General features: G+C 40.3%; 2 protein-coding genes across 2 annotated transcripts; one reads left to right on the top strand and one right to left on the bottom strand.

Moving 5' to 3' along the window:
* The first annotated feature begins 484 nt into the window (after nucleotides 1-484).
* Nucleotides 485-5542, top strand: LOC131474967 (perforin-1-like). The gene is made up of 5 exons (XM_058652708.1): nucleotides 485-1106; nucleotides 2040-2603; nucleotides 2701-2842; nucleotides 2925-3139; nucleotides 3843-5542. The coding sequence occupies exons 2-5, from the start codon at nucleotides 2071-2073 to the stop codon at nucleotides 4702-4704; spliced, it is 1752 nt and encodes a 583-aa protein (XP_058508691.1). The 5' UTR covers nucleotides 485-1106; nucleotides 2040-2070; the 3' UTR covers nucleotides 4705-5542.
* Nucleotides 5543-5614: 72 nt separating this feature from the next.
* LOC131474968 (uncharacterized) lies at nucleotides 5615-20523 on the bottom strand. The gene is made up of 25 exons (XM_058652710.1): nucleotides 20318-20523; nucleotides 19017-19064; nucleotides 18843-18869; nucleotides 18683-18742; nucleotides 18550-18582; nucleotides 18042-18116; nucleotides 17857-17940; nucleotides 17118-17147; nucleotides 16090-16134; nucleotides 15517-15567; nucleotides 12439-12501; nucleotides 12300-12347; nucleotides 12116-12172; nucleotides 11220-11264; nucleotides 11022-11054; nucleotides 10409-10444; nucleotides 10246-10305; nucleotides 9899-9937; nucleotides 9566-9607; nucleotides 9325-9381; nucleotides 8019-8093; nucleotides 7302-7334; nucleotides 6591-6629; nucleotides 6174-6230; nucleotides 5615-5971 (listed from the first exon to the last, which is right to left on the bottom strand). The coding sequence occupies exons 1-25, from the start codon at nucleotides 20382-20384 to the stop codon at nucleotides 5967-5969; spliced, it is 1209 nt and encodes a 402-aa protein (XP_058508693.1). The 5' UTR covers nucleotides 20385-20523; the 3' UTR covers nucleotides 5615-5966.
* Between the last annotated feature and the right edge of the window lie 246 nt (nucleotides 20524-20769).

The raw sequence follows: 20769 nt of genomic DNA, 5'->3' as shown, positions 1-20769 counted from the left end.
AGTTCTACTGCGTGTAATTTACACTACCCGGCTGCACTTTTTGCTGTGTGGATGCCAACACTGACTCAGGTAGAGAAGTCATAGTTATCACCTGAGCTATTAGTTGTAAATGTATACGTATAACAAAACAACTAATTGCCACAACACTGCACTTGTTTTATATAGACTTCAAGAATATTTCCAAAGGAATAAATGATGGATTTCACCTTTTATACCAGAGAAACAAACAACTGTGCATAACTATGACAGAAAATGACATAGAAAATGTTCGCTCGTAATTAACCCCTGGCTGCTTTTTTCCCCCATTACTGTGAAATATAAATACAGAGGCTATAAGAATGTGCAACAGAGAGTGTCTTATATCCTTTTTTTTAAAGGCAATCTCATGTTTTGTTTTGTTTTTCATTTTCACCGACTATAACAACACACCCGAGCAAAAAGTATTCAAAATCTTTAAAATTGGATTTAATTTGTGAAATTTGGAAATACGTCACAGTTCAGTTTGCTTGGCTCATTTTAATATAAAAGAAAACTTTCTATTTTGTGACTTCTGCACAATTATCGCTACTCCCATTTAAAAAAAGAAAATGCAATATGAAACGAATCACAACTTGATGATGTGATGTGACCTATAACCTCACACCTCCAGGATGTCCACATAAGGATTTGTGTATAATTCCCATGGCAATTTTCCAAGGATGCACCTGCGGCCAGTGTGTCACTCTGTGTGAGTAGATTCTATACTTGATCAGTATTGTGCTACCATCTTCTGTTCTTGTCCTATTTGGCCGCAGTCCATCACCACTTCAGAGAAATGATAGGTTTGTGGTATTTGATTCTTTACTGACTGGAAAGCAAACCTCACTCTACTGATGTCACTATCTGTTTGAGTCTGAGTCGTCCCTCCTCCTCCTCCTCTTCGTCAGCACTGGATCTGCGAGGTAAAGACAAAACTGTCAAACCACAGTTTTTTCCCCCCTCTCGTCTCATGTCGACCACTGTCACCTCACCCCCACACCATGTTTAGCTCTGCCTTTATAAGCTCTAACACACAAAGGACGGCGTATTCACACTCACAGGCAGATTCACACATGCAGCATTAAGAGGTAAGAGGAAACTTAAGTCTTATGACTCAGTTGTTGTTATTGTGTACCATGTTCTTACAGTTTGTCTTTTTTTATATTTGTGAAAGCATTAGTTTTAAACATTTCTTGCTGCCAAAGTATCATGGAAAGATTGGAACTCAAGTCGAGCTATTAAAAGGTGCAATCAACTAAAAAGCCTTAAGAGTAAGAAGTCAGAGGCTCCAAAATCACTACAGGATACATTGAGTTGTGGGTGTCTGATTAATTCCAGTTCAAACTGGACTGACGAGTTGTACATTTAAACTGCACAGTCAACTTTTCCTCTCGGTTCAGTCAAATTAAGTCTGTTGGTTTTATATTTTCAAAACTTTTCTCTTGTCAAGTCTCATTTAGGGCGGCAGAGAAACTATCTTAAGAACGTGTTATTCCATTCACTCTCTTCTTGATGCGGCGGAGTCATTGATGACTAATGGAATGAAACTGTAATTTAGACCGAAATTTGACATCCAGTCTAAAAAGAGAAAAATATAATGGAACCTGACAGGCTGAGGATATGAAGAATGAAAAGAATAATTTTCTCAGTGTTTCTCACTATAATCCAATCTAAATTTATATCTATAGCACATTTTTAAAAACAACCGAGTTGACTCTAATGCTGTAAATAGCTTAAATACATAAAACAGACAGGATATAAAATAATACTATGTGATAATGCTATAACACATTTCCTCATTTGTAAATCATCATTGTGAAAAACTATGATTGAAACTGTACACTGATCTATGAGTATTGTGCAGATAAGATTTAAATCACAGTTTTGCAAACGGTGTGAAGTGAGAGTATCAGTTGCACGTTACACAGGAGTGGCAGAAAACTCTGAGTGAGTGAACAACTTGTGATGCGCTGTACTACTTGTCTAATCCCCCCCCCCCCCCCCCCCCTCCACCCCCTCAGGGAAAAACCATCCTTCAGCCAACTTGGCAGCATGTTCCTGTTGAATATTTGCATCTGCGTCGGCCTCATTCTGTCCGTCTCTCAGTTTGCACATCAGTCGTGCACCGAGGGGACACCCAAGCAGTGCAAAGATGCAGAAATGGCTCCAGGTACCAATCTGGCCGGGGAGGGCTTTGACATCACCACCATGGAACGCAAGGGAGCCTTCGTACTGGACATGAATCAGTGGCAACGCAAGGACAAGACATGTGTCCTGTGCAGCAATCCCTTTGTGGAGAACAAACAGCAAAAGCTCCCCTTGTCCGTGGTGGACTGGAGGTCCAAACAGTTATGCAGCATGAAAGTGTCCAGTAAACTCCACAAGTCCAGTGAGTCTGTGGTCAGTTCCAGCACCTCCTCTATTGAAAACAACTGGCAGATCAATCTTGACGTTGGAGTGCTTAACAAAGGCGCCTCACTGATGTTGGCTGGCACTCACTCGAAACTGGCTGATTATTCTATGGCCAAAAGCAAGAATGACAAGTTCAGCTTCACGAGCCAAGGCATCTTCTGTGAGTACTACAGGTAAAAGCTCACAGTAAACGTCTCTCAACACACTAATGCACACGAAATGCATGTAATACATTGTTCTCTACTGTGTGTCTTTCCCTCCTGTGCGCAGTTACAGAGTATCCACCACTCACCACACCAAACACAGAGACTTTAGAAAAGCTGTGAAAAATCTCCCTAAACATTACTGCCCAGAATCTAAAGAACAATATTACCGCCTGATTAACGACTTTGGAACCCATTACATCACGAAGGTGAATAAAAACAAAAAGCTTGTTATTTGTTTTTTTTGAGACATTGGCAAATTATAATAAGTCACATTTCGTGTTATTCCAGGTGAAGTTGGGTGGAAGTATTCAGTCTGTGACCAGCATCAGGCAGTGCCAGGCCAGCCTGCAGGGCCTCAGTGCAGAGGAGGTGCAGATGTGCCTGGAAGTGGAAGCGTCCGGCAGCACAGCGGTAGTCACAGCGAAATCTCAAATGAAACACTGCAAGAACGACGTTGAGAAGTCGGACAGCAAGTCATCGTTCTCTGACCTCTTCAGCGACAGGTATTTTCTCACACTTTGACCGTTTCACTTGCACCTTTTAAAGGTCCAGTGTGTAACATTTAAGAGGGGGTGTCAGCTGAAATCCTTAAGTATGATTTTCTAAATGTCTGATCATTTTAAAATTAAAATAATAAGTTTTTTACCAAACTCAGAATGAGCATTTATACTGTATGTGCTTCAGGCCTTTTCCTGTGCTGCCATGTTTCATATGCAGCTCAAAACAGATGTGCTTTTCATGTTTTTGCGGCAAAAGTTTACGATGGAAGATAAACCTGGTACAAACCTGTCTACTTCTCATTTGATTTATAAAATCAGTTAACATTTGCCTGAGGAGTTAATGGTCTCAATCACTAGTTTCAGGTCTTCCAAAAAAGGAAAATAGTGGATCATCATCACCAGCTTTCAGCAGTGCTGTCGCTAAATACACCAGACTCCTCTGTTAAATATTGACATTTTAGACATTTCCTTTGCTTAATGTCGGAGATTAATGCATGTGTTCAGGGATTTTAAGTCTTTTTTGACTGATCTACAGTCCGACATTGTTCAGTGGCCGGCAGTCTGTCGTCGTCACATTTTAATAGAAAAAGGGAAAGAGTAGAGTCGAGTTGAGTCGTGCTAGAACTGTATAACTGTGTTATTCTCTCACACAGTTTCAGCAGCAAAAAAGACAAGTTTACTTAACTTTTGAAATGTTCCTCTGCAGGTTCACAGAGATAAAAGGAGGCCAAACCACTGAGTTTGATCTACTGTTCTCTGCTGACAAAAATCCCTCCGCCTTTAAGGAATGGCTAAACACGCTCCCACAGTTTCCAGACATCATTTCATATTCTCTGGACTCACTCCACGAGTTACTGCCCCCTAAGTCGCCTGTGCATAAAAACCTGCGCTCAGCCATTAGCCATTACATCCTGGAAAGAGGCCTGTGGAGGAACTGCAGTAACCCCTGTCAGGGCGGCATCAAGAGTGATCCAAGAAATCCTTGTGTCTGCCAGTGTCACAATAACCCTGCGGTAAACTCAGACTGCTGCCCGAGCCGTAAAGGCATGGCACGAGTCATCATCACCGTACAGCGGGGGTTTGGTCTTTGGGGTGACACAACGACAGCCACAGATGCTTATGTGAAGGTGTTCTTCAACGGGAAGATGCTCCAGCAGTCTCGTGTCATAAACAACCACAACAACCCACACTGGGGCATGGTGGTCGACTTGCAAGCTCAGGACTTGTCCTCGGGTCAAAAGGTGAGATTCGAAGTGTGGGATGAGGACAACAAATGGGACGACGACCTGTTGGGAGAGTGTGAGCAGAATCTGACTCCTGGAGTCAAGGAGGACGTGTGCGCTCTGCAGCACGGCCGGCTCTTCTACAAACTGGAGATGACGTGCGCTCCAAGTCTGACCGGAAACTCCTGCAGAGAGTATAAACCTTCGCCGATGAGTCAAAGTCTGAGCAAGCTGTATGTGTCCCGTCACGCTCACCCTATTCCAAAGGACATCCTGTTAGAGATGGGTGTGTTTGTGGACCCGCCGAGTTCTCAGGGAAACCAGAGTCTTACAGTGGAGAATTAACAGTGTATAAGAAATATAAGATGCATATCAGTGATGGAGTTATGTTTGGTATATACTGCTGTTGTTTTTTTGATTTGTTTTTTTCCAGTTTAATGTTCTAGTTAGTCTCCAATCTGAATTGTGTTTGATAGAAAGCGCTATTAATGGCCCGATCAGACAAAATGTACTGTTGTAAATGTCACAACAAACATGTATAAATCATAGACTGCATAGAAAACCAAAGAAAAACTGCCCTTGAGATTCATGATGTGACGACACCGTGGCAGTTTTATCGCGGGTGATGTTTGTCAATCACACTGGCGTCCACTCAAATGTGATGCGTGTCTTTATCGACTATTGTCTTCTAAGTGGGGACATTATTGACAAAAGTGACATCCTGTTCTATTGAGGGAGACCTGAAAATAGTGAGAGAGATCATTAACTCCTCAGGAAAACATCTACTGACAGTGAGAAGGCTCAATTTCCTGCAAGACGTCCATTCAAACTGAGTTCCTGGTGACTAACCAATGCTTCCGTCCTACTTTCTGCACTGCTCATTTTCTGGTCCTCCACAGGAGCTCAAAGCATAAACAGTGAGCCATCTTTATCTTGTAGATGTTGAAATGTGACTTACTATATTATCCTATACTATATTTGCAAATGTAAACAGTTTATAACATGTGACATCACTTTGTGTTATTTTCATGAAATATTTTATGAAATTTCAGCATGACATTTGTATTAATCCCAATAAAAGCAAAATATCTGTCTGCAGTTTGTAGCATTTGATGTAATTTACTTCTGGTTTTGGTGATCACTTTGTCTTTGTCTCTTTGTCATTGCCCAACATGAGAAAGGAAGTGGTGAAACTTCCTGTGTGCTGTGTGATATTAACACCATGTCTAAACACATTTAAACTCAGAGGCTTCCATTCAGCATCACTTGAAATATAATTTATTGGATTAAAACAAGTAAACAGTTCATTTTAACATTAATTGTAAAACATTGGCACAAGTTACTTGCACTTTTTATTTGTTTATGTTCACCACTGATTTTTTTCTCCAGCATTGACGTTGCCGTTTCTGGACCGACAAAACAAAATGTCCATTTATAGAGAGAGTGAGAGACCAAAAAAAAAGAAAAAAAGAAAAAAAAAGAAAACATAAGGCAAAGCTGATAACAACGAAAAACAACCCAGGACAAAATGGAGTGAAACACATAAAACACATTACAGTGAACACATCATGGAAACAATCCACTTCAGGAGGTTCAGGTCATGTGAATTAACCTGATTGTAGAGGGGAGACAAGGGGGTAAGGGGGGGGGGGGGGGGGGGGATTGGGGGTGTGAGGACACACAAAGACACACAGTCAGGAAAGGTTTGGTCAGTGGCAGTGGCTGTGAAACCACTGAGTTTTGTTTTCCTCTGTTTTACGTCAAAAGAGAAACATGGGGGAAGTGGTCCTGCATGTCAAACACTTCACTCTCACCTTTGTATCCATTTCCAAGGGGACCGTTCATGCCGCCATATTTTCCAGCCTGCTCTCCTGTGAAAGAGCACATCCAAACAGATTTCAATAATGTGCCTGTTTTGTGTTAAGTGGATGATAATTCACAATGCATATGCAGCTGTAGTTTCTACGTGCAAGCGATGAGTAAAAGTGGCCGAAGGTCATCTTCCAAAAATAGTTTTGCTTCATTTTGTTTTACTCTAAAAAAAAACACCAAGCAAACTGTGCGTATAAGGTTTAAAAATATTTAGATGCACATAAAACCCATACACTAAACAGAAATGAAAGCTACAGTAGCACAGGTGCAGTGACTCTGTGTGTCATCACCATTATCATGACAGAGAAGCAGCTAAATGCAAAGTAAGTGGAAGTTGTTTATGGGGTTTTCTTGCTTACCCAAAGCATCATGAGTCGCCCCCATCTGAGCACCATAACCTGACCAAACACATGCAGAAGATATCATGTTAGAAATGATATCAAGAAAAAATACTCTCAACAGCCACTTTATTAGGAACCCTTTTAATTGCTTGTTAAAGAAAAATATCTGGCAACAACTCAACACATTAAGGTACGTAGACACGGTCAAGATAAAAACTGAGTATCGGAATGAGGAAGAAACGTGGGGGACTTTGAAAGCGTTATGGTTATTGGTGTCTGAATGTCTTTCACAACTGTTCTCAGAATCGACTGGACTTTTCACACACAATCATCCTCGAGGTCTACACAGAATGTCCAAAAAACAAGAGACAAGAGTTCAGAGAAGAATGACCAAACTGTTACCAAGTGACAGAAAGGCAACAGTAATTCAAATAACCACTCCTTACGCAGAGGACATCGACCTAACAGCAGCAGAAAACCACACCAGGTGCATCTTCTGACACTCTATCACATGTGTAGTTTACTAAATAAAGTGGTTGCTGTGCGTATATTTATAAAAATAGCTATAGATGCAGAATTCATGGAGTTTTATTGTGTGTTTGTGGGGGTTTTATGCTGTGGAAACTTTCATCTAAGGTTAAAGTTTAAGGTTAAGGTCAGAGTTAGGCATAAGGGTTAGTTAAGTAATAGTTAACGGGTTATGGTTACGGGACTAAGTTACTATTTCACCTGTTTGCTGATTTCCAAATCCTGCACCAGCTTCTGAAACAACACAAAACATAATTAATGGACTTCATTAGGGTTAACAACAATGAAGACTCTAAATATGACATAAATGCTTCACTAAGCACAGGCTGTAAACACGCACAACGTCACGTGACCAGAGAAGGAGTGAGGAATACAGAAACTGAAGACATGTCTTTTTCAATCTGTCAAGAATAAAGTCGACATACTATGAGAATAAAGTCATATTTATTTTTCAAGACCATCCAGCTGCAACACCTGTGTTAATCAGTTTGGCACATCAGCACAACATTATCATTAACATCAGGACTTAAAAATAGAGAATTATTACTTTTTTCCTCTCTTCAGTTTGGCCCTAATACTACTTTGTAAAAAAAAAAAAAAGCCTCAAGGTTGTGACATCAGACGCTCATGAAAAGGTGGTATCCCGTCATATCCTTACACATAACTGACGGAAAACACGGCACAGACTCAGCTCACGTCATAAAAACACAGTTTGTCCTGTGATAAAAACACAGAGGTGGGAAATAAATTCATCTTCATGAAGAACGCCTGCGCTCATTTTAGCCTCTTCCGCTATCAACTGTCGGACAGCGAGCTCCCACTTCACTGGGTGACATTATAAGCAAACAACACCCTGAAGCAGAGTTTTTTCCACCCCACAGTTCTTCACACTTCATAGCTCACACGCTCTTTTCTCACCATATTTGCTGGAGGTTTTGGCACCTTCAGCAGTCAGGCTGAGTGGCTGAGCAGCATACGGATAGCCCCCTTCACCTGGGGGACAAACACATCAGTTAAAAACTCTGCTTGTGGTCAATGACATGTTGAGTACGTGTGATGTACAAGAAGAAAAAAAAATGTTGTGAATTTTCTATAACTTGTTGTTGCTCTTTGATCTCGTGAAGGCCCGAGGCTGGGATTTCTTAATCGATGGACAACGTTGTGAGGCGTTTGATACCTTGACTGCCCTGACTACACCAACAAACACATGCACGCAAAAGTTTTCGAAAAAAAAAAAAAGAAAAAAGGAGAATCAGTTATTCTCCATGAACTGGGACAATGCACTGTTGCCATGGTTACCAGCAAGGAAGTATTCAATAGCCTCTCATCCATCCATCCATTGTCTCCTGTTTTATCCTCCACATGATTTGAGAGTTGCCCTTGTTTCTGACCAGGTTATGAACCCGGGTGGTCATTTCATTGTGGGAAATGTGTTTATTTTTGTAGGGAGTTCATGAACAAGTCGATACCACTCTCATATCGGTGTGGTAATTATTTTATTATAGCCATCACGACGATTAGCTCAACATAGCTTAGCTTTGCATCTGAAGGAATTTAGGTACAGGCAACTGGACCTGCTTTAGTTAGCTTAGCTTCGTAAAAACAATGGAAAGTGGGCGAGACAGTTGTCAACAAATTCAACAATGCAAGTTACAAAAAAAATGTTTTTACATGAAATTATATGCTGCTACATTTTAATTACAAAATGTGATGCTGATCATTTTAAAGCACAATATTTCCTGATACATATTTAGGTGTCAATGTTTTCCTTTATGTATAACGATGATGTGTAAAAATGCTGACCCATAATATGTTTAGTTCTTAAGTTAATAAGCCAATCAGGAAGCTGCACCCTCAGTTGCCATGGTGGAACTTCTTTTTATTGTAGAAGGTGGTAAATGGTCTGTATTTATATAGCACTTTTCTAGTCTTGACGACCACTCAAAAGTGCTTCACACTACACTTTTTGCCATTCACCCATTCTCTCACACTTTCATACAGCGCATCTTTCTATTACTCATCTTTCATACTCATTTGTCAGGAGCAACGTGGGGTTGTGTCTTGCCCAAAGAGCTGGGAATCGAAACCACAACCTTCAAGTTGAAAGACGACTCGCTTTATCACTGAGCTACCGTCGCCCCCAAGATGTAACATAAATGTAACATAAATGTAACATAAATGTATTCTATTACACAATGAGTTTCCCAACACATGTTATTCTTACCTTCCAGTCCAGTAGGCATCACTGGGGCATTACCATAAGGAACCTGAGCGGCGCCTCCTACAGAGAGGAAGAAAATATATTCAGGTGGTCAAACTGACTCATATCATTTCTCTCTTTTCACCCTTTCATCTGCACAGGCTATGAACAAAGCTCTGAACTATGCTCCAGTCTGACTCATCCATGAAAGCCACTTTGAGTGAAGCCTGACTAACAGTGTGTCAGACATGGAAGTTGTGCTCACCATATTTGCCTGCAGTTGAATCCAGTCCTGCGCCGAGTGCTCCTGAAAGAAGACGAGAGAGTCACAGATCCGCTGTTTTCTCCTCAGTTTTGATTGAAATAATGTTGACAGATAAAATAATAACTTTGATGTTTGCTGCAAGTGGTTGTTTGTTTACTGACTCAAACTATGTTGCTTTTGACAACAAAAAGTCCTGTGGCACTGTGTGCTGGAAAGAGCACAGGTGTGTGTTCATATTGTTTTTATACAAAAATGTCAAATGTATAAAGCATGTGTTTGTTTATTTGCTTCAGTGTGTGGCAGCAGGATGACTATACAGTGTTAAACTCTTACCGTATCCTCCCTGGCCACCATAGCCTCCTGTACTGAGGGCTGAAAATCATAAGTACAAACATGTAGGTTACAAACTCTTACTTCATTAAACAATTCACATGAAACTGGTGAGAGTGGGCAAGGAAAAGCATCTACAGGAGCAGGAAATCAGATTAATCACGTTTAAAGCGGTCAGTTTTTGTAAATAAGAGACAATAGCTACACCCAGTGTTCAGAAGAGGAGCTGTTATTCCACTCATGGCCTCTTATTATTATTTTATTTCCAGCTCTAGTAGGTTAAGCAGCTACGGGTTAATGCCATCACCTGTTATAGCCTCTGACCGGTTATAACTGGTTTTAACAGTTACCTTTACGCTTCCCTGCTTTGTTCTCAGCAACATCAGCTAACTCTGAAGGGTAACCAAGCCCTGAAACATAGTTCTTTTAATTAGCACTATGATGATGTCAGCGAGTCTTTGACTTTGTCAAAGCAGACTTCAGTCTCGCCTTTCCTGCACATTCAGCACTCACCGGCTCCATATCCGTCGCTGAATCCATTCCCGTAGCCTGTTCAGAGAAAAAGGCTGAATGTTAAAATCAGATTTAAATCAATATATATATAAACCTTAAAGGGACTATAATTATATTATGGCATAACATTTCCATTATATGTCATCAGAGATTAAGGAAACGTAAAACTGGCATTACTGATAACAATAGTGCAAGCATATTCACAAAATATGTGCCACAGTTTATATGTCCTTGTGTGTACTTTTCATTCTCTACTCCTCTCCCTCTTTCACTTTGTTGGTGGAAATTTAATGTATATAAAGTTGTTTCAGTCCTTAATTGTCACCCTGTCATTTCCTCTCATCATATGATCATTCTCCACTGCTGCTCCAAAGCAGACACACTGCTGCTGACACGATGAAATTATCCAAATAGGTTCAATGTCAGAAACAAAAAAGTGGGTATAAGTATTTTTTTGCAAATCTGGCAACCACGCACATGTACAGTAGTGTTTTAAGTAGCGTTTGCAGTCAGCGTTTTTAAAGGCTAATGTCCATAATTCAGTGTTACATTTCATATTTCTGAAGAAAACGGGGGAGGAAAGGAGACATTAAGGGGAACATATGACCAGTACCTGCAGCCAAAGCTTTTGCCGCATCTCCTCCACCTGCAGAGAGAACCAGAACAAAGACAGCTCTTTATGTCAAATAATTCACCTTTCAAGGTTAATTGTTTGCTTCAGCCTCAGTGTTTACGTACGTAGTGTGTGCAGTGAACGCACACTTTGACTGGAAGCGTTTCAATTTCTCAGTACTGGTGAATTGCCACTTACCATAGCCGTTGCCAACAGCACCCAGGTACGCTCCCTCTCCGTAGCCTGTGATCAGATTTGTTTCACACAAAAAATACAAGTGTTTAGCCTGAGACAAACATAAAACACTTTTAAACAACACTGCTTGAGGCCGTAGAGATTGTGCAATGGACATGTGGTGCTTTGATTATCATTATTTTAGTATTCATTTAGAGTATCATGTGCATGCATTGTGTTATATGTGTAAAGTGTCTATGAGGTCATATTTTATCATGTGTTCCTTTTATTATTATCTGTGAAGGTATTATTATGTTTGTCTGTAAGACAAATTTGGGGCCCAATAAAAGTATATCGAATCGAATTGTAGTACGTGTTTACTACTACTATAAATAATAATAATAACAACAACAACAGTAGTAACACATCCATGCTGAAAAGGGATAAAGTCAGATTCACAGAATTTTGGCGATGACTAAAATAATAGATGAGTAATCTTTCCTCTTCTGCATTTCACTGGGAAGTATTCACCAGAGGGAAGAAAAAAAACGTGACCTTTAAAGTATAGTTCAACGTAGTATTACTTTTAGTATTAATTAGTTTTAACTTCCACGCAAATGACCTGAACATTAAATCAGGAGGAGGAAATGACTCTATCATCTATCTGTCACTATCATATTATTGTCAGGTCTACTGTACAGACATGTGCAGGATATAAAGCTAAAACCAGCTGCTGGTTGGTGTGGCGTAACACAAAGATTGTTAACAAGGAGAAGCAGTTATTGTGGCTGCATCCTTACGTTGCATCAAACCTCTCATCTAACTCCCGGCAAGAACTCAAATAATCTGTACGGAAGAGAAAAGGCTGAAGAACAGAAAGGATGCAAAGTCGACAGATGAAAAAAAAAACACAGCCTCACCGTTTAACTTGCCGGCAGCACCTTGAGGATAACCACCTTGTCCAAGTGCAGCAGCAGCTGACATTTATTTGAGAGACAGGCAGGATGTGGTGCACAAAGGGAAAAAAGAAACCAAGCACATACATTCTCTTAAATCACAACAAAAGAAACAGAGAGTGAAAATGGAAAATGTATGTACTTCTACCTCCAAGTTTGCCAGCTGCGCCACCCAGGTACGTTCCCTGTCCCAAACCTGTGGATAGAGCATAGGAAACATTCATCATCATCTCCATCTGCTTAAAAAGGGCTGTTAGATTTGTGTGAATTCATTGCACAACAATTACCTGCGCCATAGCCTCCAGCACCAAGGCTGGCTCCCAGGTAGTTCCCTGCTCCTCCAGTGTAACCTGTGGAAAAAGTTAACACAAAATCACCAGGAATTTAACATGGACACAATATCAAATAGTCTTATGAAACACTAAAGATAAACATTAACATTATTAACAGGTTAATATTTAAACATTTACCTTTTTTTGTCAAAGCTTTTGGAAACTTTTGACATCAGCTGTACTTAAACTGTTTCCCCTTTAACCAGTGTTTTTACTTTTCTGTGCATCATTCTTGAGTGTTTTATAAATGACAATTATTATAACATTATATGATAGTTATCACACAATAACCCAGATTCTCCAGATTCAACAGGAACAATTCCATAAAGCTCTACTATAACATTGAATACCACAATCAGGTTAAGACCAGGACTGCTAACAACACACAGGTTAACAATTACAAATGTATAATTAGTTTCCATCTCCACAACATGCAGTGGTTGCCTTGGACAAGTGTTTGGCATGTGCTGTAGACAGCAGAGCAAAGAGACACATGTTTTTCAGCACCCTCACTATTGTACAGTGTCTTTCCTGGACTAAATCCTAAAAACAACACATGTCATGGACCTTTGAAATAACACAACCTTAAATACACCTCATGTGGATCATTATTGGCAAATCCCACAGACACATAAAAAGACACCATGTGTGAGGAAACTAAAGCAGTGAGATACATTTGCTCACAATGAGTCCAGTCCATGAAATAAATACAAATGATGGGTCCGTTCTCAGCAATCACAAGCCACATGACACTTCATTTAAAGCCAATAAATGCAAAAAAGCAATAATAAAAACGTGATTATCTTCCAGTTGTTGACATTTACATTAAAGAGAAGTCACATTCCGTCCCTCTGATTATAATAAAACACTTAGATAACGTCTTTTTGGATCAAATATCATTAATCTCAGATCTATAAAACGAGCCATGGTACTACCAAGATAATTTAATTATAATAAGGCCATCATGCATTTGTTGGCATGAGGTTTGGGAACTACAGATCAGCTACTACAGAAGTCCAATCAGTCCCTGCACAGGTGAAATGATGCAGAGACGCCACTGACTGTGCTCAGGAAAACACCCCGGCAACAGGTGTTCTGTTTGCTGTTCTATGATTTAGAGGTATAAAGAAATGACAGAGTATGCTGAGTTTAATTTCTTCCCTTATACGTTCATGTGATTCATTTCCACAAAAAACAAACAAAGTATTAAACAACTAAGTTATACATGGATTATTTGTGCTGAGGAGGTGAGAGGAGAAGCGCTTACGTGTTGCCTGGTTATTCCTCCTAGTTTGCCTTGGGATACCAAGAGCCTTTGGCTCTTTGCCCCCATGTTCAACACGATAAAGGTGCTTTGCTTCACCAGCAAAGCCTTCAGATTCCTGCCCTTTCACTGAGTCGACGCCAAAGCCTTGGCTTCCACCTGCAGGTGGTACTATGAGACCTACTCTTCCTTGAAGACTGAGAGAACCACGACTGCCGCTTTCTATAGCAACACGTCCATGGATTTTAAGCCCATCTGTGCCTTCGGTCACCAGCTCAAGGTCTCTGACACCCTGCTTGTCTGCTGCGTAAGTTAAATGGTCTCTGGGTTCCTGAGTTTGTGAAAAAGGCGATGGATAGAATTTCTCTTTTTGTGCTTTTGGAGTTGCATGACCAAGATGCTCACTGTTTGTCCCAAGTTGAAGCTGAGGCACTAAACTCAGCTCACGGTGATCGATTTCCCTCGTGGATCCACAGTTTTGGGTCCACTGATTTTGTTGAAAGGCCCGATCATATTCTCTAGCTCTCTGGTCAGGAGAGGAGGCAGAGCTCGAGCTTCTGATGCCGTCGTTTTTCGAAGGCAGCTGCTGTCTAACTCCTCCAGCTGCCAGTGTGGCTCCGTGGTTTGTGGTGCTCTTTCTTTTCAAGACTGTGGGCTCATGACTACCTCCTCCTTGTGCTTGTGAAGCATAAAGACCCGGATTTTTACCAATACTTGATGACCTAACAATCGGATCAAGGCCTTTGACCTCTCCTCCTTTCTGTAATTTGGCTGCAAGAATACCGTCTACTCCAACTGGCATCTCAGGTACAACACTTCTGTCTCTGTTTCCATACATGGGAACAAGAGCTCTGCTCTTTTTTCTCTTCGGATCTTGAGCATCTTGGCCCAGACTGGGCAGCTCAGGTCCTTCCAAATCTGCTGCAGACAAACCTGGCAGAGAAATATCATGCATTCATGATTTCTTCTTGGCTCAACAGCACACTGTGGAAACCAGTGGCAAAAACATGTTCTGTTTGGCAGTTCAATTCAAAGACTGCACTTTGAATTTAATGATGTGTGTATTTAAGCATCCGATGCCATACATCGCATCATCTTTGGAGTAATCAGTACTCACATTTAAGACCAAATGGCTACAAAACCAAACCCATTATGGCCTGTGATTAGTCGACAGAAGAGGAAGAGGAGTCATCATCACGATGAAAAAGCAAGAAGATGACACAAAACTGAAGCTTTAGAGGGACACGCGTTGTCCTTCTCACTGCATCAGTGCAATGACATCGACATTAAACACACAACATCAACATGTTGCTGACCCAAAAACACATCACACCAGTGTTACAGCACAAGACAAAGCTTAGTAAAACACTGACGACACCGACAGCGGCACACAGCAAATGTTTTAAGAGCCAAAACAACATTTGCTAACAACAGATAATTCCACTTTCACAGCAAAAACTCACTTTTGCATTCATACGTTAACCAATTACTGCAACACAAAACCAGTACTGCAACCAGAACAAGGTCATTTCCATGGGGCACGCACACATACACATAAATAAACAGGTGTGAGTGTTTTTCTGGTGAACGATAATCAAATAACTATGCAGCATTACTGGTTCTGCGAAAGAAATAACCCTGCTAAAGATAACATCTTAATTTCACTCATGCAACGTGCAACAACACGTGTGCCTCTCACAGTCTCACAGACAGAAGTTGCACACAGAACAAAGACACACATGGACTAACAAACAGACCACAGGTCTTACCAGGTATTTGGTCCTCAGCTCTCTGTCCAGTGGGATACCCAAGTCCGAGTCCTAATGGCAGCAGATAAGGGGGGACTGTCACTAATGTCACTCACAATAGAGACTGACACTATGGCCTGCAATCTTTTTTTACGCTTGTTAAAAAATCAGTGGCATTAAAGGTCCAGCGTGTAATATTCGGGTAGGTTTTTATTGGCAGAAATTGAATACATTACCCATCAGTATGTTTGTATAAGTGTATAAGAAATTTAACATAAAGGAGGCCACCGTCTTGCCTTGCCATGTTCCTCCGGTAATCCAATCAAACTAATCAGACAGAGTGTGTATTTGGCATTTTGAAGGGGAAGTTCATGACAAAAAAATGACTTATTTTCTGGTCTGTAGTTTCCTGACATGTACGGGGAAACAGAGGGTTTCTGTTTGTTACAATCTGCAGTTTTTCCATTAGGGTAGGCTTCATACTTTCCACGGCCATGTATCTGCAGAGTTCCACTAGTTTTAAATTTTATTATGTCTTTAAATGGATGGAAGTAAAGTAAAGAGTCCTGACGTAAAGCATGATTCATCACCTACCTGGTCGAGCTCCATGATAGCCCATGCCGGCGAGAGACCCGTATCCTGGCAAGGAAACAAAGTTCAGTCAAGTCAACTTTATTTCTAGAGCACATTTAAAAAACAACCAAGGATTGACCAAAGTGCTTTACAGAGTTCAAGGAACAGCAACATAAATGGTATAAAACTGTAAAATAGTGACATAATAAAATAGTAAAATGGTAAAAACTACGTAGAATTGTCCGGGGTTGACTATTCTTATCCTTAAGTGAAGGCCAAAGAGAAGAGGTGGGTCATTAGAAGTGATTTAAGGTATTCAATAGTGGAGGCAGATTTAATTTCCATGGGTAACTCGTTCCAAAGTTTAGGGGCAGTTACAGAAAAGGAACAATCGCCCCAGTTTTTAGTCTGGATTTTGGCTACATCTAAAAGCAGCCTGTTATTGGCCCTTAGAGCTCGGGATGGGGTGTGAAGAAGAAGGAATTCCGAGAGGGAAGATGGTGCCAAACCGTTAGGAGCTTTAAAACCAACAATAAAATCTTAAAATCAATCCTAAAACAAATAGGAACACAGATGTGCTGTGGTCTCTTTGTTAAAAAGTGAGTAGCAGCGTTCTGGACCAGCTGGAGTTGCTAGACACATGACAGATTATTACAATAATCCAGCCGAGATGTTACAAAAGCGTGGATTAGTGTCTCTAAAACCTTGCAAGGGAGACAGGCCTTCACCTTGGCGAGGAGCCTTAGTTGAAAAAAAAGCTTGACTTAACAACGGCCGAGGTTTGTTTGCCGGCATTCGGAGGAGGAAGGGCAATATTTTGAAATCACAACAACACTAACAAACACACTACATTACTCGTGGGCCCGGGTTTTTTCCGCTGCTACACAAGAACAATGTCATTTATGTGCTCGGATGCAACCTAACTAATGTATCATTTTCACAGACAGTGACAAAGTGCCTCTTAGCTGGGATTCATCAAACAAACAAGCAGAGCCATTTCAGGACCATGCGGAGAAACACTGCACAGAAAACCATGTGTCATTACTTACCGGGAAGATTGCCAAGACCAGCACCATAGGCTGCAAAGTCAAAACACGGAGTTAATGAACAGAGTTAAGAGAGTGCTTTACATTACACTAACCCTAACCCTCATGTACACAAATTCAGTTAAACAGTGTTGTGCTAGAAAATTGCAGTTGTTTTAAATGAATTGTCGCCGTCCTGGTCAGGCCTCTCTCGTCAAAGAGTTTTTATATCTCTGATAATAAAGGTCAGGTAAAATAAAATACAGTATTTACAAATACTGTATCTCTGCTGCTGATACCCCTTAAACATTTCTTTATTGCAAGTGCTTTATTGTAAAGTCTTTACTTAAAGAGAATTCAATTATTGCTTACATGTAAATCATCTCCTCTGTGCTTGTAGTCAAAGGATGAGGATAAAACTACGATTTCATGGTTTGTCACTGCAATTAGCACGGGTGCCATTAGATGCCAATAAAATGTATTTCTAAGATGATTTGATACAGTACTCTAGTATCAGTATTCCAGAATCACTGGATCACATATTGTATGCTGTAAAGAAAGATGTTTAAAATATACATTAGTAGATTACTCGATCTTCTTTTATACATTAGCCTTGTTACTTCAAACACTGGACCAGGTTTATGTTTCTTTGTTAATAAACATCATTTTATTTGTTTCCTGTGTTTTAATTAGAATGAGAAATTGAACAATTTCCTGTAAAAATGTGCCCTGAAAAAAAAATGGAAGGATTTTAAGTAAATACCACGTCTTGCACCCTGACCGTAGCCCAATCCCAGTCCATTTGGAAGTCCAGTCCCCAGACCCATTCCTGTGCCCAGGCTGGCACCTGCAATTGCATTGATTGAGCATATATGATTTATTTGATAAGACCTGTCAGTCATGCTCAACAGAAAGAAGCAGCAGTTGAAGAAGATGATATTGACTTACCATATGCTCCCTGGGTTCCATATCCACCCGGCTTCAGACCTGCTCTACCTCCCAATCCAAGAGACCTGTAACCTCCTGCACACGTGAGAGAAACAAATCAGTGTTATTGACGCTCAGCGATAGACAAGGTGATTCTCCACTGGGTTTTTCACCTCAAAGGTTGGATTAAAAACTGCTTTGCCCTTTATCCAAATAAAACGTTTTCCAGAATTTCTCAAATCAGAAAACATTGTTTTCTAGACATCGACTTTATGTAGTTTTATACTTGCGTTCCTACTTTGTTGTTAAGATTGTACCTTGTGTTTAGTAGAAAAGTCAATTGTAATAAAAGCATGGATGAATGAATGCAGAATTCCCAGAAAATTAAATTCACCCTTTAAAAGCAAATAATCACAAATGTGCATGAATTTCACACAAACATGCTTCACCATAAGCACGATCAGAACTATGAAGTATGAAAGATTTCTGTGAATCTGTGAATAACTAAGTTAATTATGATGTGACTCACCAACACCAAGCTGAGCCCCTGGGTAACGTCCAACTGTTGTTGAAGAAAAGAAACAATAAAAAACTTGAGACTTATCTGTAGTGAAAGTGAAAGTAAAAGAAGAGCATGCAGATTAAAGGAAAGTCAAACATACGTCCAGTCTTCATTGCTTTGCTGCCATATCGGTTCCCCAGAGCGCCGAGGGCCCCTGCAACTAAGTCCAGACATAAATTTAAATTTTTTTGTTCTTCTGTTTAAACATGTTTAATGGCATGTTATTTTAATAGGTTTAATTAAGAAAAAACACAACTGACCTCCAGGTTTTACTCCAACATTAACACCTGGAGAAAAAACAAAATGTAGAAACAGATGACAAACAAAAGAAAATGAAATTAAAAACATACAAGAATGTGTGGATTAATCTGAAAGCTCTTAAAGTACATGATCAAAAAGTTTCAAAAAGTGAAAACTGTGAAGGTGTGATGTACCTCTGGCTGGCAGCAATCTCCCCCAGGACACACTCTGAGGTTTAACCCCTTAAAAAGGAAAACAAGTTAAATATTAGTAATATATAAATATCTATGTATTTAGTAGTAGCTGTTGTTGTCAAATAGAGTCATAAGTCCACACCATACTGTTCATTTTAGGGTAAAAATGGAAAATAATTACTGCATTAATGACATTTCCTTTCAAAATAAGTCATTATTATTATTTTGAAGATATATGTATTGCCTAATTAATTATAATTATACTGAATGATTGTCATTAAAACAAAGAGACTAAGTTTGGTTTGTGTTAAGTTTCCTTTCATGTCTCTGACAGACGAAGGACAAGGATGACTTCAAACTTGTGAATGTTACAAATGTCACGGCGGTGTTTCATGGCAGCAGGAGAACACCGAGACACCGAGACACACACACACACACACACACACACACACACACACACACAGACCCTTTGATGGAAGGAGAGGATGAAAAGAATGACGACGTCAGCGTTTCAGTTCTGCTCACATTTGCCCGTCACATTTTTTTTTTCTTCAGGGTCTCGTGATTCAAAGGAATTAGATAATATGAAGCGCAGCAGAGACTTGGCGAGATCACTGATGCTGCAGCAGCCCGCAGACCGTCCAGCGCTGTCCAACGCCTCAATCTCAGAGACATGATATCTAACAAGTGAGTGAGAGTGACCCAAGGAGGAGGACACTCATCCATTATGAAATCATACTGAGAAGATAGTCCCTAATTAGTCCCACAATGGGGGAATTTGCGATACAAAATATTACAAACATGTAGGTTTATAAAAAAAAAAAGTGGTGCCTTTTGACACAGAACAGCACAGGTGCTCATGTCAGGACAGTGTGACAGTGAACCAGCATGCGCCCTGAAACTGAGGAAGCTAAATGGAACTCAGCCATCGTTATTGTGACTATTTTACACCCATGATTTTCCTACTGTGACCTGTAAAAAATTGTGTAGCATGAATATTGTTGATATAGCTCTGTTTAAAATAAGTGACATCTGCTAAATAAAACTGTGCAGCATTAATTAAAATGTAATTGCATGGCAACAGTTACATAATGTCACTGTCTATTTAATATTTTGTTCAAATTGGATGATTTTAACTGGTTATACATGACTCAGAGAAACATATTCCGACACTTTGACAAACGTCTGAACACAAAGTGAAAGTCAAAGACCAAAAGCTCCTAAAATCCTGTGATTTTCTTCTATGTAAAATGCAGCTGTCTGTCTTTTACTCGTGCACATAAATCCTGCGTTTTTCTTACCGCCTTGCAGAGTTTGTTGAGCCAGCCAGAGGACCAGCGAGGTCTGGAGCAGAGCTCGCACCAGCATGATGGAGGAGACGAGTTCGACACAACTGAGCAGCACAGGGAGGGAAGAGAGCAGCTGATGAGAGGACGAGGATTTAAGGTCCCACAGTCTCCCGGTGTCTTTTATATGATCTTCTCTCTGATTCACTCCCACTGAGATGTCCTGCCCTCTGAACACACACACACACACACACACACATACACTCATACACAATTCAAATCTTGGCCCTAAATTTAACCAGTTCTTCTGAAATGAGGTTCTGCCTCATTAGGACCAGGTTTTGGTCTCCATGAGGACGACAAGGTCAGTGTTTATGCTAGAAAAGGTCCTATAGAGGTAACAAGCACACACACGTTTGCCAAGCTATTCTTTGTCTTGTTACAACACAACAGCCTGATTAAAACTT

This window comes from Solea solea, chromosome 16 (assembly GCF_958295425.1).
Source record: "Solea solea chromosome 16, fSolSol10.1, whole genome shotgun sequence".
In the NCBI taxonomy this organism is placed as follows: Eukaryota; Metazoa; Chordata; class Actinopteri; order Pleuronectiformes; family Soleidae; genus Solea; species Solea solea.
The sequence above is the reverse complement of the archived record's forward strand: the minus strand, read 5'-3'. Positions and strand labels throughout refer to the sequence as shown.

Coding starts and splice junctions, on each gene's coding strand:
- LOC131474967 (XM_058652708.1), top strand. CDS start 2,071: ATGTTCCTGTTGAATATTTGCATCTGCGTCGGCCTCATTCTGTCCGTC. Junction 2,604..2,700: donor ATCTTCTGTGAGTACTACAG/GTAAAAGCTCAC, acceptor TCCTGTGCGCAG/TTACAGAGTATCCACCACTC. Junction 2,843..2,924: donor GAACCCATTACATCACGAAG/GTGAATAAAAAC, acceptor GTGTTATTCCAG/GTGAAGTTGGGTGGAAGTAT.
- LOC131474968 (XM_058652710.1), bottom strand. CDS start 20,384: ATGCTGGTGCGAGCTCTGCTCCAGACCTCGCTGGTCCTCTGGCTGGCT. Junction 18,117..18,549: donor AGGGGCTCAGCTTGGTGTTG/GTGAGTCACATC, acceptor TCACGTGTGCAG/GAGGTTACAGGTCTCTTGGA. Junction 6,231..6,590: donor GGCGACTCATGATGCTTTGG/GTAAGCAAGAAA, acceptor GCTCTTTCACAG/GAGAGCAGGCTGGAAAATAT.